Genomic DNA, 24,861 nt, shown 5'->3' on the forward strand with positions numbered 1-24,861 from the left:
CTTTTCGATGGGTTTGAAAGAGGCTTCCCTCCGCAGAGGCAGGGAGACTCTGGGCCCCGAGGTCGCCTCCACAGGCTGCGCCAGGGCCGCTGCGACTCCCTCGATAGAGGCCTTGGCCGGGTGAATCAAGGCCTTCACCGCCTTAGGCATGTTTGAGGCCTTCACCTTGGGGGGAGGGTCACCGCCTCGCTCCCCCTCGGCCGAATCCTTCGAGATCGATCGGGGCCTCTCCAGAGGCTTACCCGGGTTCTCGATTTCCTCTTCCCCGAACCAGAGCGTTAGCTTGTGGTTGATGGTGACGGGGAAGGCGCGCAATGCCTGGCAGCCGAAGAGCCCGACCATTCGGCGCTCCCGGTGCACGCAGACTCGCAGTGCATTGCCTTCTGTTGGGCCCCCGTCGCCGGGGCACCCTAACAGGACTTAGAAGACCGCTCAGACTTCTTCTTCTTCTCACCTGATGGACTCCTACCTTCCTGCCAGTGGGAGAGACAAAGGTGTCGGTTCTTGATGGTCCATTCCGACATGTTCCTGCAAAATGCACAGTCCTTCTCCAAGTGCGTTTTGTCCTCATGAAGGCAGTAGAGACATTTCGAATGCTCGTCCTCCTTGAACACATTCTGTAGCTGGCATCCAGACCAGACCCTGAACTGCTTTCCGGGCGTCGAGCTTCCTTTCTCCTGGGCCATGTTCGGGTAGGCCGCAGAAACTTCTGGAATCCTCCAAGAAGCGTAACTCGACAAAATCTTCACCCTTGAGGGGCGTAGAAAAATCCGACACAGATCCCCGTTAATCAGATGTAGAGACGGTGGAGCTCGAGGCTCTATTTGACCGAAAAATTAGAAATTCTCTTTGAAAAAGCGTGAAAACACAGCAAAAGCTCGAGAGCTAAACACGAGGACTCCCAACACTTGAGCGTGCAGTAAAAATCTGAAGATGGGTGCCAGAGGCGGGGCTTAGGGAGAGGGCAGTCATTGGCTGGGGGCAGTATGACCCAGAGACCAGTGATTGGTTACTACTGAGAAAGACAGATCAGAAACGAAACGGATACTGATTTTTTCTTTACCGAGGATTCCCAGCCTGACGACAGGGAATATTCATGAGCATGTGAATCCATGCCAGACCCCATGCTGGAGAATATAAAATTGTTTAGCAACATGGCAGTCAAAACAGCCATGCACACCCCTTGACATGATGGGCGAAATTATATTATATATTATATTTTATAAAAAGGGAGGTATTGCAAAGAGTTGAACACTGCAATCTACTACTTAACTGACTTGTGTGTGTAGCATGCCGGACTATTCTAATGAAGTGTGTCCTCCCATGGATTCCTCATCTTAGATTTGTCTTCCTGTGGCAGCATATTTGGGAAACATTTCACCACTAGCAGGCACTGTGCAACATTGGTGTTAAGGTTCCTCGGCGCTCTTCACTATCGGGGCTGGCCGTGACTTTGGCATTGGTATACAGCGCTGCGTGACCTCAGTTCCTTTTTTTGCACGTTCAGCACGTATATCGGAAAGACTCTGCCCATCAGAAATATCTCTAAAGTTTTCACTAATTCAACTTTCTTGACAGAATGTCGACCCCAAAGCCCTCTAGCTTCAAACGATGTGAGGAGTGCAATGCCAAAAGCCACTTACCGATCCAGACATGGTATGTCTCTGGTGTTGCAGCTCGTGTCTACAAGTAACCAACTGAGGTTCGTGCCAGTCGATGACGCCAAAAGCAGTAAAAGAGAGGCAAATTAATTTAGCTCTCGGATGATCTGCTTCCAAATCACCTAGTACAACATCCTCGAAAATCAAATCATTTGATGATAAGGGCTCCAAATCGACTGAAAGTTCTCCAGAAAGCCAACAAAGAGAAGAAACACAGAAAAAGACCCCACTCTCGAAGTGGCTCATCGCCCCTCTTCATCGTTTTACAGGAAAAAGAAGAAGCTGCACAGACACTCCTCTGCGGACTCCCTGCCTGACAGGCAGATACGGTTCCCATCCAAATCTGCTGCTGCACAAAAATTGGATGAATTCAATCTGAAAATGATAGAAGTCTTTAATAAGGCAACCCCCCCCGCTTCCACCTCAGAGCCAAAAAAGAAAAAGAAGTGGGAACCCACCATGCCCGACAAGGCTGTAAGGGATTCCAAGAGGCACTGAAAAGCTTGGGCTTGAAGTTGACATGGAAGAGCCGTCCAATGGCATCGACGTCGTACTGGTGCACTTTTCAAAGAACTCTTCGACGTCAAATACTGAGCCACCCAAAACGTCAAGATATGTTCCAAAGCCCAGAAAAAAGTTCACAAGCTCTTTTCAGGGCATCTTTGATGAAGAAAGGGAGCCAATACCGTTCAGACAATGCCAAAATAGCAGGGGTAGCATCTGAGCTGCAGAATGCGAATGGACTTGACACTTCTCCTGAAGTGGCGTTCAGTCTTCAACAACCCTATGCCCATCTTAATGCCTCCTAGCAGAGAGTCATGTGTAAGGTCTCAGAAGCCCTTGGGTGGGATCCCACTATGAAAGACATCACAGATTGTAATGTCCTACCTGATCTTCCGACATTCAGGGCTGTCTGACACGAGTCAAGTAATGCCAATGGCCAAAGTAAGTGCCCAATGGGGGTTGACAGGGCTTTTCTTGTTTCTTGGGGAGGGGGTGGGGGATGTGTGGTGGTCACCTCTTTAGGTAGGGAGGCTAATGCTCTTGCTATTTTCCCCCTGTGGGCAAGATAACAGCTATCAGGTGTTTGCCCTTATCTTTAGAAGCTGGCTTGCTCACTACTCTGAAGGTTCCCACCACCCCTGTGTGTACCTGCGATGTGTTGGGTGAGCTCCATCCATGCACAAACTCATTGTCCTGCAAAGATTTTGGGAATCTTCAAGAAGGCCTGTGATAGTTGATTCACCATTCAGTCTCCTGAAAAGAAAATCACGCTGGTGGTTAGTTGTCACCCCAGCATTCGTTTACTATCTGGCTCTTCAAGTGTCTCTGTTACTTAATGCAAGCGTGCAAGCGTCCGCAGCACTCTTCGGTCTCCTTTTGTCTTTTTTCAGGTCGGCTGTGAGGCGGAATTGGGAGTGGAAAACAGCAGAGTGAGACCAGAGAATAAGTCTTTCTGGTAAGTGGCATGGTGAGAGAACTGGTTTGCGCACTGCACAGAATATAACAAGCAAAGTGGGTTTCACAACGTTTAAACCATACTCTGTCTTTCGTCTCCATAGATCTCAGTGTGAGGTGGCAGATGGGCGGCAGAAAGGGGGCAAACAGCAGAACAGGCAGAGTGTGCACCGCAGCGAGAGATGCAGGAAAGAGTCTGCTTCCATCTAGGCAGGATTCCTTGAATAACCGGCACAGCGTGCCGATGAGTGGGGCCTTAAATAGGGTGTCTCCCGAGATCTCGTGGATGTCCTCAGAATTTGGCTCAATGTGCCTGATCTGCTTGACCATTCAACTGAGTGTGTAGTTTCAGGCCCAAGTCTGTGCCTTACCCCCCGGCCGCATCCTTGTGTGCGCAAGGGCCTGGTTTAGAAAAGCCTTGAGACAGAGTATGACCTCACAGATATTCAGGACAAGGGTCATCAAAAGAAGCCGGTCATTCCATGCTATGTCGCTCATAGGAATCAATTTTTAGAGATATTGGATATACCCTGCACGGCACCAGCAGGCATAATGACTTGGTAAAGAAGTATAAACCAGCATTTACAGACCCTGACTTTTTATCAAGGCATTCCAGAGTCTAGAAAGCCTAGTGGTACAAGCGGCCACATCAGGTACCAAGTCAAATGTTTTTCCTTTCTTGCCCACAGATAGGGATGATAAATAATATGAAGCCCTCTTGAAAAAGATATTTTTCTTCAGGTAGCATGGCCTTAAAGGCAATCAATGAGTCATATGCCCTGGCTAAATACACTCACACCTTTTGGCCAGTGATTGAAGAAGCAGCAGAACACATTACAAACGGGAAATGAGAAATGGTATTACACATATTGTTTCTGATAGTAAGGAAGATATGTGCTAGGCACTTCAATCTCAGTTGGACACTTCCGACTCTGTGTAACAGAGTTCATACCCATTGCCCTACCTACAAAACGTTCTCCTGGCTCAGGAAGTCTGGTTTGGGCTGCAGTCCAGCAACAGGCAACCCAATATGCACCACAGATTTGGAGGGACAGGCCCTTTAGCTATTACGGTATCTTTATCCAAAGAGGAAAAGGACAAGCACCTGGGAAGCAGGGAAAACTGAAGTTTGCAAGAACTGCAAAAGGTAGAGGTTTAAGATCCTCACAGGCTACATCCTCCTCCATCCCATTAGGTGCAGCAGCGGCACCAAAACCGCTTTAAGGATTTCTCACACCCTTATCCTTTCATTGGGTGTCTGATGCAACATTCCAGAGAATGGCGCGGCAAAACAACAGATGCATGGAAAAGAAAAGATGGCCCAATGGTACTGCCTCCCCTTACCCATATTAGCCCCAACTTGCCCTCCACCGTCTCTTCTCTTCCAGGACCCAGACACATTACTCCAGCAGGAGATTGTGACTTTGCTGGAGAAAGGCGAAATAGAATTGGTGCCCCAAACTGAGAGGAACCAGGGGTGGTGTTCCCACTGCTTCCTGGTGTGGAAGGACGACAGGGAACTGCAGCCCATCTTGGACCTGAAGTTTTTAAACATGTTCTTCAGAAAGGACAGGTTCAAGATGGTAACACTTTCAAAGATCCTCCAGGCCCTAGAGCTCCGGGATGGGTTGGTGTTACTCGACCTGTAGGACACCTACTTACACGTGCCTATACATCCCAAGCACATGAAGTACCTGAGATTTGTGATTGACAGTTCCCACTATCAGTTTCGGGTCATGCCGTTTGGGCTCACCTCTGCTGTAAAGGTCTTCACCAAATTGCTGTCATTGGCGGCCCCCAGTATGAAAAGTGGGGGGGGTTTACTTTTTCCCTTAGCTGATGACTGGTTGATCAGGGCACGTACTTCCGAGCAGCCTCCACAACATCTCTTTCATACCTGCTACCTACTGCACAAACTGGGCTTCTAACTCAACTTCAAGAAGTTTCAGATGACACCCTCACAAACACTCCATTTCATTGGAGCAGTTCATGACTCCTCCCTAAGGAAGGCTTTTCCTCCCGAGGACAAGACATTGCACATCCAACAGATGGTCTCCAAATTCTAAAATGCCTACACACTGCCTGCCCTGAACTTTCTATGGTTGGTGGGTCTCAAGGCATCCTGCATTTTTCTAGTGCTGGCGGCCCGACTGAGAATGAGGTTGCTTCAGTGGTCCCTCAGATCTCAATGGCCACAGTTCTCAAGCAGAATAACTGATCATCTTCTGTTGCTGATCAGAGAATTTGATGGCAAGAGAACTATTTTGGCAAATGAGGTCAGAAATGATCATTGTTGCGGATTCTTCCTTGAGGGGCTGGGCTGCTCACCTAAGCGCGCTCACAGTGAGCAGGTTGTGGTCTATAGCAGAGATAAAACTCCACAAAAACATGTTGTGGCTGAGTGCTATCAGACATGCGCTGATGGCCTTTTTGCCTTCGATGCAGGGGAAAACTGTCCTGACCATGGCGGTCAACAAGGTGTCCATGCACTACTCAACAGGCATAGGGTCACTACACCTAAGCAGGGAGGCGATGGGGTCACTACACCTGTGCAGGGAGGCAATGCAGCACTGGTTTTGGGTGCTACAGAACAGGATCGCCTTGTTGGGGGTGCAAATGGCAGAGAAGGAGAATATGATGGCAAGTGTCCTAAGTAGACAGGGCTCCGTCTCCCACAAATGAGAGCTGTGCTAGGAAGTTCTTGCAGAGATCTTCGTCCTCTGGGGAACCTCTCAAGTCGATCTATTAGTATCCAGTTCCAACAGGAAGAAGTGCGAGCTGCTCTGCTATAGGGAGTTTCCTCCAAGAGGAGCACTGTGGGGCACATTAGTGGTGGACTGAACACTTCTATGCGCATTTCCACTGATTCCTGTCATTCCCATCCCCCCTCAAGCACTCCCTTGTGCACCCCCTTCTTAAGAAACCCTCTTCCGACCCCTCCTGCCCAGCTAACTATCGCCCAATCTCTATCACTCCCTTCCTGGGCAAGCTCCTGGAGAAACTGGCCATCTCCCAGCTTAATCTCCATGCTGAATCTGTTGGTAGTCTTCATGACCATCAGTCTGGCTTCAGAGCTGCCAGAAGCACGGAAACTGCTCTCCTGAACATCCGTGAGGACCTGCTCTCAAACCTTGACTCTAACACCCCTTGTGTTCTCATTTTGCTCGACCTCTCTTCTGCCTTTGACACCATCAACCACACCATCCTGCTCAACCGTCACCGTGATAACCTGGGTATCACTGGTCAGGCTCTGGCTTGGCTGACCTCCTTCCTCTCCAATCGACCCTCCCAGGTCCAACTGGGTTCCTTCCTCTCTGACATCTTTTTCTCTACCTGTGGTGTCCCCCAGGGATCTAACCTCTCCCCCTGGCTGTTCAACCAGTACCTGGCACTTCTTGCTCACCGCATCGCAGCTCTCTGTCCCAACTTTCAGTGCTATGCGGATGATACCCAGCTCATTTTCAGGCTGCCCTCGGCCTCCTCTTCCCCTTCCCTCATCTCCAACTGTCTTTCTGCTATCCAGGAATGGTGTTCCGCCAACAACCTCTGCCTTAATGCCAGTAAGACTGAGATTCTACTTATCGGCACACCCACTCCCTCCTTCCCTGCAGCTCTCTGGCCGGCCTCCCTTGAAAAAACCTTGTGGTCATCTTCGACTCCACACTCTCTTTCTCTCCTCACATATTTGACGTCTCTAAGAAGTCACACTACCAGCTACACCTCCTCAGAGGTATCCTTCCTTTCCTCTCCTTCCCCCAGAAGCTCACTGTCTCCAGAGCCCTGGTTCTCTCAAAGCTGGACTACTGTAACAGCCTCTATCTAAATCTTCCTGCCTCTATTCTCCGCCCTTTGCAACTCATCCAGAACAGGACTGCGAGACTTGTTCTTGGCCTCAAGCCCAGGGATCGTATCTCTCCAGGACTGAAATCGCTACACTGGCTCCCAGTGGCCGCGAGGATTCAGTTCAAAACCCTCTGCATTGTCCACAAGGCCTTCTGGGACCTTGGGCCAAAATACCTTCTACTCTCTCTTCCTAAATATCTTCCTTCTCGAGCTCTTCGCTCATCCACCTCCAACTACCTCAGGGTCAGCCGCTTCTCCAAGCAACGAGCTGGGGGTAGATCTCTCTCCGCAGCAGGGGCCTCCCTCTGGAACAGCCTTCCTGCCTCCCTGAAACTTGAGGAGAACCATCTCCGGTTCCGGAAGCTCCTCAAAACCTTCCTCTTTGCCTCCGCTTTCTCTCCCTCTCTCCCCTGCTAAAATCACTGAACCTGCACTGAATCTGCAACTGGCCACTCACCGATCTCGGTCCTTGGCCCTGCCACTCTTCCCTGCACTGCCTACCTGCACTACGGGACTGTCTCTGTATCCTACAGCCCCTTCTCCTGGCACTTACCTTGCACTTGCCACCAGCTGGCCCTATTATTTATCTTGTATTCTACTAACCATGTACTGCACTCTCCTTGCACTTGCCACCAGCTGGCCCTATTACTTATCTTGTATTCTACTAACCATGTACTGTACTTCCCCTCTCCCCTTCCCCTTGCACTTTTCCCAGCCCCCCTACCCTTGCACTTGCGTGCTCTGAATGACACCTGGCCTAGTAGGATCGTTGTCTGTTCTCCCCTTGTTCCCCCCCCTGCCTCGTCGCGCCTTGAAACACTTGTGTATAGGCGCGTTACAAATGCCATATCATATCATATCATTCCTTATGTCATCAGGAGGTTGAGAAGGTTTGAAATAACCATGATCCTGATTGTACAGGTTTGGGCCAGAAAGACATGGCCACTTGGCCCTTCACAATGTCTTCTGAAGAGGGTGGACTTACTCTCGCAAGAGGGAAGTCTGATTTGCCACCCGAACGCCAACATCTTCAAATCTCCACAATTGGTTAGAGAGAGGTTAAGGTATAGGGACTGGAATCTTCGAAAAGATGTTATAGAGGTGTTGCTTTCGGCCAAAAGACCAGCAACAAAAGCTTTTTACCATTGCCGATGGAAGACTATTTGCAGCTGGTGCAGCGCAGAAGGCCTGGACCCTTTCTTGTGAAATATCACACAGCCATACTTTCCTTCCATTTGCACCTAGCCAAACAAGGGTTACAGGTGACTACAGTTAAGGGATTCTTCCATTCCCGGACCAAGGCAGAAAGGCATGTCAAAACAAATGCTGTCATGTTGGATTGTTGTGGCCGACTATAAATGTTAGACTACGGCAGACACAGACATCCCAGAGGGGTTTAGGGCCCACTCCACCAGTGTGGCAGCTACCTCTCCAGCACTCCAGAGGAGTGTTCTGACTCTGGACGTTTGCCAAGCAGTGACATGGTTGTCGCATGTATACATTTGCCAAACACCAATGTCTGGTCACTATCAAGCCAGGATTCCCGCTTTCGCAGGACTGTCTTACAAAACATTTTAATATGAATTCAAATAAGAGTTTGCTCTTTTTCCGCACCTGCTGAAAAGAGTGTACAGCTATGGGAGCTTATCTGAAATTAGGAATCACTGGGAGGACACAATCCATTAGAATAACAAATTACTTACCCCTGGTAATGTTCTTTCTGATGGATGTTCCTCCCACGGATTCCTAATTGCCTTCCCATCCTATCCCACGAATAACAGCACTTTCTCCTTCAAAGGCTCTCCTTATGTCTTTCTTGCCAAAATAAGACAGAACAATATAAAATATTCCCTAAAAAGTATGAAACAGAATTCCCCAAAGCGGCTGAGCATGGGGAATCAAATGGGTAAACTAAACCCAAAGGGAGGAGTGCGGGCTACTTAAACCGACTCCGACGTCACGTCTGGCCCCGTTGATGAAGTGCTATGAGGAACCTCGACATCAATGCAGAACAGCACCTCCTGGTGGTGAAACGTTTTAAAATCTGCTGGTGCAGGAAGATATATCTAAAATGAGCAATCATCTATCAGAAAGAACATTAGCAGGGGAAAGATATGTGTTCATTTATCACCTTGGAGCAAGTTGAGGGTGCAAAACAAGGAATAAAGTCAATTACTGTGCATTTTTACTCATGCAACAAGTCAAAGCAAATGACCTATTTTTGCACACTTATAAAGAAAGCTACTACTGATTTCTGAAATTACCATATGTAGATGTTAAAGGTGTAGGAATATGTTTTACACTCAAAGGCTTAGCCTCCCCCCACCCGAGCTAAATTATCTTCATGTCCTCACTGCAATGCATCTTTGTGAGTTAGGACGGCCTTGTACAAGTACATGTACGGCTTTTGTGACTTGATTTAACCAGAAGTACATCTGTCCAAGCTTTCGTGCACAAAACATCCACACACTGGCAAGAACGCTGAAGTCAGGGAGAGTTTATGCAATGCTTTATGCTGTTTACAGGCACCACACTGTTGTGAAATACTGAACAGTCACACCCATGCATAGTTAAATATTTTTATATAGTTATTTCTGTTGTGAATGCATGCACCTTGTTCAGAAATAGCAGACAGATGTTTTGCTTTCCTAGAGTCTGTTCAAATATTGTGAGTTAATGTCTGCTTACCATAAACGGTGATTGACTGGGAGCACCTAAACATTCTAAAAACCTCTTTGTGAATGTTATCCAAACCCTAAAGGAACACATGGCACTCTAAAACAGTATCTTTGCGACCAGACACAGCATTCAATGTAAAAGTAAACATTCACAGTGAGCATAACATTTTCCTCGTTACCTGCTGGAGCTCTAGCTCTCTCTGTGCATGCCGGTTCTCCATCTGCTTAATTTTATTTTCCAAAGCACGGAAATGCTTCATTTCTGGACTGTGGCTCTCTTTAGCCTCCCCCAGCTCCTCCAAAAGTTGTGTCATCTGATATTGAAAACCAAAAGAGGGTTTGGACATTTTCAAACATTTACATTCTTAATTGACATTTCTTAGGACCACTTAATTATAATGCTACTACATTTTGTTGCCAGGAAATCGGGATGAAAGTGTAGTGAAGGATAAGGAAAAAATAGAGATTACCAAATCATAGAGGATAGGCACTGTTCTTGCAAACATACATTAATAAATTAGCACAAACAAGTTTGAGTTCATCTAACAAATCTTTCTGTTATGGAGTACACAAACCACAAAGCAAGCTCACTGTTAAACAGTAGGTCGCTATTTTGAACAGAAGGAAATTGAGATTTCAAAGGAAAGAAACAAAGAAATGCATAGCCATTAGGGAGAGGGCTAACCTTTACCATCCTTGATCATGGAGCACAATGTGTGAAGACTGACTCCGACTGGAGAAATTTACCCACAAATCTAACCTTGGGCACTGTGTGAGTTCCACATTTTTGGAAGCAGGAAGAAGTGCCGTCTGGCACTATTTCCACAACTCGAAGTCCAGTGTGCCCTCACAGCAGCATAACTTGTTTTGTGTTGGATTCATTGGTGAAAATTCAAAGAAGAGCAATACATGAAGAATCAGGTTGTATGTGGTGTCATATTTTGGAAAGGCCTCCTGCCTTTGGTTCCCTGTTTTTAGGCAGCTCGAGAAAAGGGACAGAATTGAGGGTGTGTGTGTAGACCTAGGCTAAACAATGGGACAAATATGCTAAAAATTGAGATTTAATTGAAATTGTGGTTGAGTGTTATGAATTTAATGGACTATTTCCTTTCCCCTGTGATTCCCTTATTTGGTCCTCTAATCCTCATTTTGATTACACACTTTTGATATAAGTGCTTTTTGATCATAGTTTAAGTTGCCCATAATGGGTCACCAGCTTGTGCAGAGTTTGTTAGCAAAGAACACTTGTCTTGAACAGAGCGAACTGTGGGATGTTTTAACCCACTCTGCTCCGCCCTGCGGCATCACTGTGTGCTGGTGGCACCAGAATCAGCAAAATGTCTGCGAAAACCCCATGCGTGCCAAAACCTAAGGAAATTGTGCTCTACCTAGCACACAAAGATGGCTGCCAAATCTACCATGCCTGTGTCAGTGGTGGAACGGAAACCTCAGTGCTGAAACATGCCGCTGGGCTGCCCACCAAGTAAAAATGGAAACTGCATGAAAGGCAGTGCTTTACTGAAGAAAACCCAGAAATTGTTCTTAAATCCCCTTTTTCTTGGTTGCTGAAAATACAAAATACTGGTCCAAAACACCACAAAACATCCAATATCCTTGTTGGGTGTTACCGTCCCCTCCTTTAAGAAATCATTATGAACCTACAATGTCATGGAAAGTGGAATCTGTCATCAAAATATCCACAGTAAAAAGGGTGCCTGCCTGTGAACATCTGTCAAAATATGGGCGCAGTACCAACGGCCGCCTGTATGACAGCTGTCATTAGTTGCATCAGAAGTTTAAACTTGTGCAATTGAAATCAAATGTCTGGAAATTAAGTGACCTGTTATTAAAAGGAACCTAGGTTGTAACTATTTAATTTCCATGATTTAGAAGCTACAATAAGAATTCTACTTGCGTGTGTGAAAATTGCAAGTTTTGTTTTAAACCAAGAAAAAATTAAGAAATTGACAGTCAATTTTAGCTGAACTCAAAGCCACCCAAAACCAGTTCCACAGCTTTCCCCCAACAAAAGGCATCTCTCTCCTGCTTCCCACCAAGGCCAGGAAGTCATGCCTTTGTGAGAATTAAATCAGGAGAGGAGATCTTTGGCTGCAGCAGAAGTGGACAATGGACCTTCCTTGGCTGAAAGGATATGCAGATTGTGAAGTGTCAACAGAAGGAAGGGAGCGGACTGCTTCAGACCTGGCAGCAGGAAAGGAGGCGGGGACAGACAGTCGCTTGTGGATTCAAAAGCACAGAAAGCATATTTTCAAAAAAGACTAATAAAGGACTGTGCGAATTTGTAAAAATTAAAGAATTAATAGCATTGTTAATGTGAGTTTGGGTGCACAGTTTAAAAGATGCCAGAACTCTGTGCAATGTTCTGGGAAGGCACAGTGCAAATTCGGGTTTTTCAGCAAATGTTTTTATGTCAGAAGCACGAAACTTCACACACATTCACCCACCAACCGATTTCTGGCTGAGAACCCTGCCAGATGACCTGACATCTCCCTTGCTCAAGACTCCAGAAACTTGGCAAGCAGAAAGGCCCATTTCCAGAGCTGAACCATTCTCAGCTGGCCTGCAAAATTCCAGAAACCAGAATTTACCCCAGACCTCTAAGGGGAACCAAATAACAGCCTGGCTGTGCTGTAACTGCTTTCCTGCTAATAATTATTGCTAGAATCCAAAGACCCAACCCAGTAGAGCTGTACTGTGACCAGATAGATGTGAACCAGAGCCATTGCAGATCCAGTCCCACCGTGCGGAGACCAGAGCGCCTTGCTGATTGCAGACCAGAGCGCCTTGCTGTCCAGTCCGGTGTGCCCAGCAGAATTCCTGTCCAGAAATCTTGACTGACCTGACACCCAGACGGTTCTGTCCAAACCTATGTAGTGAGTATCCTTAGTATAGGACTGTCACTAGCATATGTACTGTCCATAGTCATCCCTATCCAAACCCATCCTCTATTATATCCAGAACTGCATTGTTAGAATATTTTTGAGCTGCCTGAACTCTCCATCTCATCCCTATTATCTTCTGTACTAGTAGTGTTAAACCCATCTTTGCGCTGATGTATATTTCATCTGAAGAAGGCAAGCGTCTCGGCAGGCAAAACCATCCAGAGACGTCCTGGGCTGGTGGCTGTGCTGTCGTGTAGTTTGCATCTTCATAGTCCATCCCTAGTGTAAGAAATCCTGTTTGTACTTTTAAAAGCACATCCTTATTTTACAATTTGCCTCTATCTGAAAAAACGACCTCCACGAAAACGCCCATAACTTCCTCAATTTTTACTGCATCCCAAATCCTTATAGTTCTCCCGCGATCGCGATTACCGCCTGTGGAAAAGTTTGCCGCAAATTTTTCATTTTGCCAAATCTGTAACATGTAAAATAGCTTTTCAGTGCACCAGACCTCAAAATTACGTTTTTCCATTGCTCATTACTCTCAAATCTTTGCTAGTGTTTGTTTGCAGCCAGATAAAGCGGCTCCCATTAGTATTCAACAATTTCAGTGATTTAGCCCATTTTTAGTGTTTTACCTATTCCATTGAAAGCCAACTTTTAAAACCATTTTGACAGTTTGCCAATTAGTTCTGTTTCTCTCTTGTGTTTGCTGGGGCGGGGGATTTCGGGGGGGGGAATTTGGATTGACATTTGTTTGAATTCTGCATTCCTGAAACCTGTTTTCTCTCCTTCCATCTCTTTATATTGCATATTGTGGGGGATTGAGGGGTGTGCAGGGGGAAAGAGCAACCACATTGCCATTTGATTGAACAAACCCACAAAAGAACAAGTTACTTACCAACTGGTAACGTTCTTTCGATTGGATGTTCCTCCAACGTATTCCTCATCTTAGATGTATTCCATCCAGCTTTGCTGCTCTTCGGAAATTTTTTCGAAAGAGGGCGCCGTGCGTCGATGTCATTGAGTCGATGGTCGCTCGAAGGCCGACGTCGAGGGTGACGTCGAGGGTGACGTCATCGGGTATATAAGTAGCATATGCGGCGCCCGTTGGCCTCAGTTCTGTTTTCCTCCTTTTTATCTTTGATCTTGTACTGTGTAGATTGTGCCGGCAGACAGGTATCAGCCTTGCGAGATTTGAGATGGCAATAACCCGGAAAAATCTACAGAGGGGTAGGCTGGGAGGGTGATGAGGAATACGTTGGAGGAACATCCAATCGAAAGAACGTGACCAGTTGGTAAGTAACTTGTTCTTCGAGTGGATTGTGTCCTCCAACGTATTCCTCATCTTAGATAGGCTCCCAAAGCAGTATTTTGTATAATTTCTCTGGAGAAGGGGTTAGATTTTTTCAATGTCCTTAGATGGCGGAATAAAGCACTGCTTTTCCAAAAGTCAGTTCCTTAGACTGGGAAGCATCCAGGCAATAGAATTTTGAAAAGGTGTGTAGTGAAGACCAAGTTGTTGCTTCACAAATGGACCTTATTGGAACACCTCTTTGAAGGGCTGTCGAAGAGGCGATGCCTCTGGTGGAATGAGCCCTTAACCCTTCTGGTGGGTCTTTTTGTGCTAGTCTGTAGCATTCTGAAATGCAAAGCACGATCCAGCATGAAATTGTCTGTTTTGTCACCGATTGACCCAGTTTCCTTCCTGTGTAACCTATAAACAGCTGGTTGTCCACTCTAAGTCTGCAAACTCTAGAGATGTAAAAGCTTAAAGCTCTTTTTGGATCCAACCTGTGTTATCTTTCCTCCTCCTTAGAAGGATGGGGTGGAGGATAGAATGCGGGTAAAACAATTTTCGGACTTAAATGAAAATCAGATATTACTTTCGGTAAAAACAATGGTTTAACCCTCAACACAACTCTGTCCTTATGGAACACAGTATAGGGTGGCCCAGAAGACAGTGCCTGCAATTCGCTCACTCTTCTTGCAAATGTTAAAGCAGCTAAGAAGGCAGTTTTCCATGTTAGTAATCTTAATGGACACGTGCGCATAGGCTCAAAAGGAGCACACATTAAGAATTTTAGGACTAAATTGAGATCCCAAATCGGTACTTGAAATGGGTGAGGAGGAAACACATTAGTGAGTCCTTTTAAGAATTCTATTATCAAAGGAATTTTGAAGTAGGAGCATTCTTCCGACGAGCGCTTAAAAATGGAAAGCGCAGCAAGGTAACCTTTTATTGTTCCAATATTCAGACCTCTATGTGCTAAGGTCAGAAGGAAAGATAGTACTTCCGGAATAGAAGATAGAAAAGGATCGACATTTGTTTCTCTGCACCAGTTGCAAAACTTTTTCCAACGGCAACGGTATAGAGACTTTGTTGCTGGCCTACTTGCTGAAAACAACACCTCCATAACATCATCTAGAAGGTTCCAATCCCTGTATCTCAGCCTTTCAGATAACAATCATGAAGGTTGAGCGTTTTGACCTCTGGATGGAGAACCTGACCCTCCATTTGAGAGAGAAGGTTCTCTCTCTGAGGAAGACGTACTGGACGACAGATGGACATGCCTAGAAGGTCCGGGTACCACGTTCTCCTGGCCCAATCCAGGGCAATTAGGATCATGCGGCTATCGAAGCGTCTCAGCCTCCTGATGACCTGAGGAATGACGGGAATCAGAGGGAACGCATACAATAGTGGGAAATTCCACTCCACCACGAACGTGTCCCCCAGGGCTCCTCTCGGGGGAAATTCCCTTGAGCAATACCTTTCGCATTTTCGGTTGATACCGGTTGCAAATAGGTCTACTTGAGGGGTTCCCCAAAGGGCGAAGATCTCTTGAATGACTTCCTGAGGCATTTCCCATTCGTGGGACACCGTGCTCTGCCTGCTCAGAGCATCTGCTGTCATATTCTCTTCCCCGGCTAGATGAATTGCCTTTAAAGAGATTCCCTCCTGAATTGCCCAATACCAGAGCTGCATTGCCTCTCTGCATAGAGGTAGTGACCCCACACCTCTTTTGTTTAGGTAATGCATGGCCACTGTGTTGTCCGTCATTATCAGGACATTCTTTCCCCTGACAGATGGCAGGAGGGCCTTCAGAGCTAGCTCTAAAAGGTTGATGTGTAGTTTGGACTCCGATGGAGACCAACGACCGTTGATTGTCAAATCGTTGGCATGTGCTCCCCACCCCATGAGTGAGGCGTCCGTCACTACTGTGATCTCCGGCCATGGTTGCCAAAAAGGTTCTCCTTTTAGGATGTTCTCTGTAGAGGTCCACCATAGAAGATCTTGTCGGACCTTGTTCAGAATCTGAAGAAGATCCGTCACTTGACGCGAGAATTGGGACCACGGAGTCTTTATAGCCCATTGAAGGGATCTCATCCTCAAGCGTGCCTCTGGCACCAGGAAGATGCAGGATGCCATGAGGCCGAGCAACCTTAAAAAGTCGTAAGCCTGGAGATTTTGGGCATTTTGGAATTTGGAAACCATCTGAAGAATGTCTCGAGCCCTCGACTTAGGAGGTGAGCTCTTTCCCAAGGATGTGTCTAGTACAGCTCCTATGTACTGAAGCTATTGGGAAGGTGTCATTTGCGAGTTCTTGAAATTGAGGGAGAAGCCCAGTCTGTGGAGGAAGTGGCAGGTGACTTTCAGATGATCCAGCGCTTGCTCGGCAGAACGCGCCCTGATCAACCAATCGTCCAGGTAGGGGTAGACATGAATCCCCCCTCTCATGAGGTGCGCTGCCACCACTACCATTAACTTGGTGAAAACCCTCGGGGCAGAGGTCAATCCGAATGGCAGGACTCGAAACTGATAGTGTGAGTCGCCAACTACGAACCTCAGGTATTTTCTGTGCTTGAGATGAATCGGCACATGAAAATAAGCATCCTGGAGGTCCAATGACACCAACCAGTCCTGAAGTTGAAGAGCCTGAAGGATCTGAGAAAGCGTAACCATCTTGAACCCGTCCTTCCTGAGGAACTTGTTCAAGTTTCTTAAATCCAAGATGGGTCTCAGTCCTCCGTCCTTTTTGGGGATCAAAAAATACGGGGAGTATCATCCCTTGTTTCTCTCCGCTGCAGGTACTGGTTCTATAGCACCCATCTTCAGTAGGGTTAGAACTTCCTGCTGTAGGAGCGGGTTTGAAGACTTCAACGGGTGTCTCCCTGGTGGATTGCTTTGAGGTTGCGTTAGAAAAGGAAGGCAGTAGCCTTGGGCTATTATTTCTAGAGCCCAAACATCTGAAGTAATGGCTCGCCATTCTTGCAGTTGCTGTGACAGCCTGCCTCCTACATGTGTTTTGTGATGCAAGTCCTCAAAGTGGTTTTGCCGCGGTTGTTGCAGCCTCTGATGGCAGAGAGGCTGCAGCCGGAGCTGGCTTTGCACGTTTTCCTCGTCCACCGCGAGTGGCCTTTTTCTGGCCCCTTTGACTGGCCATTCCTCTCGCCTTTCCATATGAGGAGTAGTCGCACGAAAAGGCTGAGGTTGCCTAATAGCAGCTCCTAAAGATTTGGCAACTGCTTTTGAGGTCTGCAACCTCTCAAGGCTCTCGTCAGCCTTGTTGCCAAAAAGATGTGACCTGTCAAAAGGCATGTTCAGAAGGCAGTTCTGTACGTCCGGTGCAAAACCGACTTCCGTAACCACGCAAATCTGTGCATTACCATGCTAGTGCCCATGGACCTGCTTACACTATCCGCAGTGTCCAATACAGATTGAAGGGATTCCTGCATGGCTTCCTTTCCATCTCTAACGATGGCTAGGAACCCTTCCCTTTCTTCCCCTTCTGGTATGTGCTCCGCCGCCATTGCGATGCACTCCCACAGAGTGTATGAACATTTTGCCAAGGCACATGTGGAGTTGGCCGATTTTAAAGCCATATTCCCAGCAGAAAATACCTTCCGTGCCCAGCCATCCACACGCTTATCGTCCCTGTCTGGAGGGATAGAAGGGTACGCAAGTTTGTTAGAAGCTGTGGCTGCCTGTATGACCAGACTCTCTGGAGTTGTATGTTTTGACAGATAGCCGGGGTCGCTACTGGCCGGGCGGTATTTTGAGGTGAGGGATTTATTTACCGGAGGAATAGAATCAGGAGTTTCCCAATTATTGGCCACCCTATTTTGCAAGGTTACATGAAAGGATAGTACTGGGTCTTCGGTGGGACCATGGTCCAATATATCTGTTAAATCATCCTGGATGAATTGGGCTGGTGGTCTAGTCCATCCCAAGTAATCTACTACCTTCGTCATTAATTGACGGTATGATGGACTGGCATGCTCTCCTGGTTCTGGTCTGCCAAAGTCATTCTCAGGAGATGTGTCAATGCCACTTGCATTGTGTAAAGATTCCACCAAATCCCTCATTCTGCTTTCTTCTGAGATCAAGCATTCTGGGACATTTGGGGTGCCATATTCTAGCCCAAAAGGTATATTTTTCTCATCAGATCTCTCCTGTTACTCAAAAATTTAGGTCAGGGACTTGAAAAACTCCTTCCTGTGGAGAGGCTTGAAAACCTTCTCTGGGAGAGGAGGAGGAAGAGGTGTATTACAGCGCTCGGAGGATATTACAGGTTTTGTAACCTTATCCTTCTCTTTTTCTGGCTTTCCTGGCTTGGCTGGAGCCTTTGGCGCCGAGGGCTTCGGCATCGACGTCGATAAGGGCGTTGACGGCGTTGACGACATAGTGGTCGTCGACAAGGTCTTCTTCGAGGGCGTCGAGGCGGACTTCGAAGATTTTCCCTTCGAGACGTGATGGGTCTCGTACGGTGTCGGTGACCTCGAACAGTCGACTCGACTCGAGCGTTTTTCGCTCGGCATCCTGGAAGGTTCCCTATCCTTCCTTTTTCGATCACCCGGGCACGAGGGCGCGCGAGTGTCAGAGCGATGACGCTCCCGGCCGGCTTCCGAAGAAGGCGCGGAACGAGGCTTCGCTTTCTCAAACACCTCCATCATTTTGACCCTGAATGCTTCCCACTCTTCGGACGATGAGAGTTTTGTGGGGCATTTCATCCTTTTCGGAGACTCGTCTGACGACGAGGTGGAGGGAGACCTGTGGCGTCATTTCTTCGATTTTTTTGACGAAGACGACGAGCGATGGGAATCGCTTCGGGACCTAGATCGATGCCTTTCGCGTCGAGGAGATTTCTCCTCACGGGATCTCGACTCGACGCTAGAGGCTTTACGATCGGTTTTTCGACCTCCCTATAGCTTTCCTCTCCTTTCTCGCAAGGCCTTCCCTGTCATCGCCTGACACTTCGTACAGGCCTCCATGTCGTGGCCTTCTCCGAGGCACCACAAACACTCTCAGTGCGGGTCCGTGATCGACATTTTTGAGCCGCACGACTTGCACTTTATGAATCCCGATCTCGGGGTCATGGTCGGCGTCGATGACGAGGACATATTTCGTTTGTATTATATATTATTCTTCACAGAACTCGAGGCGCGCCGAATGTCCGAAGCAAACGTATACTGTGGAAAAACGGAACTGAGGCCAACGGGCGCCGCGCGTGCTACTTATATACCGGATGACGTCACCCTTGACGGAGGCCTTCGAGGGACCATCGGCTCGACGACATCGATGCACCGCGCCCTCTGCCGAAAACATTTCCAAAGAGCAACAAAGCTGGATGGAATACATCTATCTAAGATGAGGACTACATTGGAGGACACAATCCACTCGAAATATTATTTCATTGCTATTTTGTTTTTGCTCATCATTACTCCTTATGATTAAAGAGATTGTTTAGTGTGATATCACCCCATTCGTGATTATTGTATCCCCATTAGAAATTGTGATTACATTGTGAATATCTAAATAAATATTTTAACTTTGCAAACCAGCCTGATTCCTGGTTCAGTGTGACAGGGGAGATTCAAAGAGAGAGGCGTGATATAAGTGGTACATCGTTCAGAATAAAAACTTATAGACACAAATAAATATTTAAAGTTTTCAGTTGTGCATCCCACGCTAGGCATTGACTTAGGTGAAGTGCCGGATTGAAATCACTTACAGGATTGTTGCGGGTCAGATGTAAGAGAATGCCCCGGTGTCCCGCTACCATCGGGTGGACTCACCAGCTCTCTGTGGCGTGCATTGGCTCTTCCGCGGCAAGCCTGTAGTAGCTCCCTCTCTCCAGGCTTGCTGCCTCTGTTCTGTGGCTTCTGTGTTCCTCGCAGCTGTCGCTCGCCTGTTGGTGTCTTCATGCTTATGCGGCGTGGAGGCTGCCTTTCAGTACCTGCATACGCTCTGAAGCCTTTCTTTCTCTTCTGGCGTCCTCACATCATACCATCTCCTTCAGTCTGCTCTCCTCTGCCTCTTTTGCGAGCCGGTTGGCTCCACAGACTTTGCACCACCCCAGCGGTCCCTCGATAGACACCGAAAGGACAAGACTTCTACACAGTCTCTCTAGGCAGCATCTCTCAGCTGTACTTCCCCAGTGATGGAGCCTCCGTCTTCCCTCTGGCTCACTGCTGGTGGCCAGAGGTTTGCCCCCCTTTTGGGGCCCACAGCGGCTCCCTGGGTTCCCCCAGCAATTCCCAGTTCCCCACAAGCTGTTGGGGTCAAAGGGATCTCCCTTCTCTCCTCTGGAGCAGCAGTCCAAAGCCCCTTCGGCAACAAACTTCATTCGACCAGGTCCTTCAAGGAGGGCCGCTCTCATACTTCCCGAGTCTTTCCATGCTTTTATACTGGCATTGGCCAGTAGGATTTGGGGAAAGACTAGACTGCTGTATGTGATTCTTACATGTAATCCCCATTCCTCCATTCTTTTCCCTCGTCACATTACTGATCTTATAACTCTGTTGTGAGTCATTGGGGATCTTTCTCATCATAGTACTGGGAAAAGGATCTTGATTTAGGTAACTCCTATTCTTACTCGGCCCAGTACATTTTAGGAAAATGATTGGATAAATACAACCAATGAGTGCATTAAGGAAGGGATTGTTCTAAAGGTTGTAAATCGGGTGTTTAGGGTCCACTGATTGGTGTGGATACTGCATCTCACCTGATAATGTGTCATCCCACTGAGGGTCGCCTCCCCCAATGTGGTCCTCCCTCTTATAGCCACCCCAAAGTTGAATCAGGTAGCGGCTGCCGTCCCTTGGCCATGTGAGTAGAGGGTAACCAGGGAAAGTAGTGATGACATCATCAGATTCATATGTGATTTTCTTTCATTGTTTAAAGATAGGAGATTAGTTTTAGACTACTTTTGGGAAATCACGGTCAACCATCTTCTGGGAGGCTAGAAATAATGGTCACCTCTATATAGAGGGTTTCTCCAAGAATGGTTACCAATATTGGAGTAAAGGGGTAATTTTAATATCCCCATGAATTCAATGTACCAGTCCTCTAAAGGAATCTTCCCAGCCCAAGGAGAGTAGTCTTGGGTGAATGACACATCCCTCACTCGCAGTATCGAGCTGAACCCAAACTCTTTTATGCTGAACAGTAGCGGGTGGTGTGGTTTCCCATATATAAATATGGCCTTTTGATTTGTCTTTGGGGTCTCACACTTCTAGATAGAGGTACAGATGGATCTTTTCCTCTCGTGGAGCTTTTGTGTTTTGGGCATATAAGATAGATGCAAAAGAGCTCTCAGGTTTTTCTGTTCCTCGGTCTCAAATTTTCTTGAGGGTCTTTTTTTGTGGGGATGAGGGAGGAGATAAGAAATTCAGGGGACGTTGTTTAGCAGAATGTCCCATTTCTCTAAAGGAATAATATTCATATTCTTGTCCCCAGATAAATGGAAGGGAATATTGTACATTTTGGTAAATGTCCTGAATTTTGCCCTCAGAGTGTTTTACCATGGTTTCACTATATCTGGATAGGTGTAGGGGTTTCAATGGTTTCATTGTTTCTAACCCTTCTGTGGTGGGTATTATATACTCCTGGACAAGTTGCCCTGCTCCCTTCTCCTTAATTTCTCTGGAAAACTCCTTCAGTTGGGAAGCCTGAGTAGGTGTCACCTCAAATCCCTCAGAATTTTCTTTTTCTATCGAGGAAGAGATTTCCTGGGATTCTTGCGAAACCCAGAATTCCATCTTCTGCAAAGCAGTGACAAGTTTTGTCTGAATTTTGTTGTGATCTATCCCTAAACCTGTGCGGAAAAAAAAACATTTCAGTCGGTTTTTCCCTAAAGCTTACCTTTATCAAGTTTTCAAGTGTTTCCTGCCTAATTTTCTGTTTCAATGGTTCTTGGTGGGAGACTTCATACAGAAGACAGGCCATCAATTCACCTCTTTTGATTTCAATGGGTTTAATGGAACAATTTAGTAGGATGTGTTGGAACTCCTCTGCATGGTGTAAAAGGGAAAGAAAAATGTGCTTGTTTTTTCTGCCAGGGTTTTGGTGGTGGAATCACATAGTATGAAACCTGGAGGAATGTCTATATGGAATCCTAGACTAAGAACAAACTTCTCCTGCCCAGGTATACATTGCACTCTGGGACTAAAGATCTTATAATCATTCCCTTCTACATTCTTCCAGCTGGGTCAAATGGCTTCAGGGCCCAAGATATGAAAACGTAGACCCAGCTTACTGCTTTTAAATTCTGGATAAACTATTGTGCGGGTCAACTTTGGATCAAGTTGTCCTGATCCCACTCCTGTGACACTATGTGGCGGGTCAGAAGGAGTAGACTGACTAGAAGTTGACATTTTCAAGATACTTTTATTTAAATAATACGGAAAAGGCCTCACTTTAGCTAAACTATGGGTTTTCCTCCCTAACACAACTAACTAGGGTGCTCGTCGTCAGTAGGGAAATCTAAAGTAAAAGTCTGTCCTCTGTCCAAAACGAAGCTGCGCTGACCCTACCACAAATACTAAAGTCCAGGAGAATGTAATCCTTTTTTCTGGGGTGGCTTCCTCAGTCTTAATATAGAAGCTTCAGATAATACTTGGCTATCCATTGCATTCAATCATTCAGTTCACTTAGGGGACATTTCCCACTTCCATGCTTCCCCTTATCCTGAGTTTGCCAGACCCTCCGCACTGGCGTTCCTTGGGATAAATCAAACAATTTCTCTTTCTTTAATGTCAGACTTATCTCTTGAGGATTGTAACCAATCTTCTTATTGTCACAGTTCTTAGAACTTTGTCTTCCCCTCTGAAGATTACGTTGACCACAGTAACGAGTCTCACTTTCATGGTCCCTTGCTTTCTTATTGGGACGAGTATGATGAATCCTGTAATGATTCTCACTCTCTGATTGACTCACTGTCTTACTTGGACGAGTTGGAAGAGTAGTGAGTCTCACTCTCTGGTTCACTTGCTTTCTTAATGGGACGAGTATGATGACCCTAGTAACAATTCTCACTCTTTTGGCCAGTTGCTTTATCACGGGGACGATTAAGATGAGCCCAATCATTATATTTGGTTCTTTCCCTGGTGTGAATAGGATTCCTACACTTACTATAGCCTTTATCCCCGGGTCTGCCACTCTCTCTGTTACTTTGTTTGTAGTGGGGCTGTGCTGGCATCTTTCTCCTTCTGCGAGGCCATGACTGTCCAGACACTCTTGCTCCTGACTCCTCGTCTTCCCTCCTCATGTTTTGATATGCTTCTCGGTATACAGTATGGGCTCCGGTATGAGCTTCCTCTCACTCTCCGTCTCGGCCACCGCTTCCTCCTCGTGTGTCCCTCCTGGGACCAGCTTCAACTATACAGGCTCTCCCTAGCCTGTCCACCAAAGCAGAGAACTTCAAACCCTATTCGCTGCAGCTCCTTCTCAGCTTGGGAAGCAGCGTTTCGCCACATTTCCCAGCGTCCCTCTGACAGCTGGTTTAAATCTCCTGGGTCTTTCTCATCTTTCCTCGAGTTCCTCCTTATGTTTTTATGAAGTGCAGCTGAGTCCCCTCCAGCAGAGTCTCATAGTCCTTTCTCACTGATGCTTGAGTATTCTCTATCACTTAAACCTTCTTCTGCTTTACAGTATTAGCAGCTGTGAGGGGTCAGTAATGTGAGGCGGACAACTGCTTGTAGTTTTCTCAGTATATGACATTTTATTAACAAAAGAAAATGCAAAGAAAACCTAACTAAGCCTACTCGACCAGGGATTTTCCTACATAGTCTAGGTGCTAAGAGAAAATCTCATAGCATACACAAAACTTGCCATCACACTAAACAACAAAACATTTGAAGTAAATCATAAACAACATAAATAAATGATTACCAAATAACCAGTGACATGGATAACTTCCACTTGTCCTGGGTAGATCCCTTTTGCAGAAATGTCCAAAGTCAATCTTTCACAAAGAAAAGTAAAGTCTTGAACCAGTTTTTGCAAGTTCCAAAATAATTAAAAAGTTACCCAAACAAAAATCCACTGGTAACAGTTCTTTCCCCATTTGTTGAAAAGTTCCATTTCCAATTTCCACAAAGAAAACAGCACAATTGGTATTCCTGGATAAACCTCCTTCCAGGATAGACTTCACTAAGTTAAAAAAACAAATATCACTTCTGCATCAACAACTGTCCATCCTTTTGCAACTTCTGCAGCGTCTTTGGTATAACTTGTCAGGATGCTACTTCTAAGGGGGTTGCTTCCTCCTGGCAACTCCCTTCTTCTAATGGTACTGTGAAATCAGGCTCCTTTACTTCAAAGTTTACTACTGCTTTCACCACCTTCAATATAATGTTCTCTGACAAAATTATAGACAACCACAGTTCTGTAAATTCTTCAACAACTTGGTACTTTGAGGATTTATTAGGTGTAAAGAACCAAGGGAGGAGATAGTCTCAACACTTTCCCCCGAATCACAGAAGCCGAATAGAGCAACCCTCCCACCGTGTTTGGCCTGGGTGCCTGGATTTTGGATTAAACAGGAAACCTTGTGGCAGCCAATGGGGGGAAGAGGGATTAGGGAGAGGTTGTGGATAGGTAAGGGGAGGTAAGGAAAACCAGAAAGAGGAATAAGGGTAGCGTAGTTGGATAGGTTTGGGGGGAGTTTGGGGAAAGCAAACACACATATATCAATATCTAATGTAATCTCCCTTTTAATGGGCATAACAATGCTTGCAATGTGTAAGTTCAAAAAACATTTCCTTAATTAAGAGCCATAGCATGCGCGGGCCTTCACCCTGCAAGTTCATAGAACTGTGCGAGCAGCGCACATTCCGTACACCAGCAGAACCCAATAGGCCAACACTCATCTGCGTGTCTGGGGCAACCCGGACCTGAAACGCATTAATAATCCACACTTGAGCACGGGCGGCTGGCATGTTAAATAGTCCCTCATTCCATATCAGCTGGTGATGCGCGCCAAGTCCCAGAACTACAGACCGTTCCCAAGGCTGCTGGGAAATGTAGTTCCTCCA

General features: G+C 46.6%; 1 protein-coding gene across 3 annotated transcripts in view; it reads right to left on the minus strand.

Moving 5' to 3' along the window:
• Positions 1 to 24,861, minus strand: part of CEP162 (centrosomal protein 162) — a 2,248,134-nt gene that overhangs the window by 8,461 nt on the left and 2,214,812 nt on the right. For all 3 annotated transcript variants that reach the window (XM_069606335.1, XM_069606333.1, XM_069606334.1), the window contains one exon: positions 9,820 to 9,954. In XM_069606335.1, the coding sequence (XP_069462436.1) occupies positions 9,820 to 9,954 (135 nt within the window). The remainder of the gene's footprint in view (positions 1 to 9,819; positions 9,955 to 24,861) is intronic.

This window comes from Ambystoma mexicanum, chromosome 4p (genome assembly GCF_040938575.1).
Source record: "Ambystoma mexicanum isolate Mex_15411 chromosome 4p, UKY_AmexF1_1, whole genome shotgun sequence".
NCBI lineage: Eukaryota > Metazoa > Chordata > Amphibia > Caudata > Ambystomatidae > Ambystoma > Ambystoma mexicanum.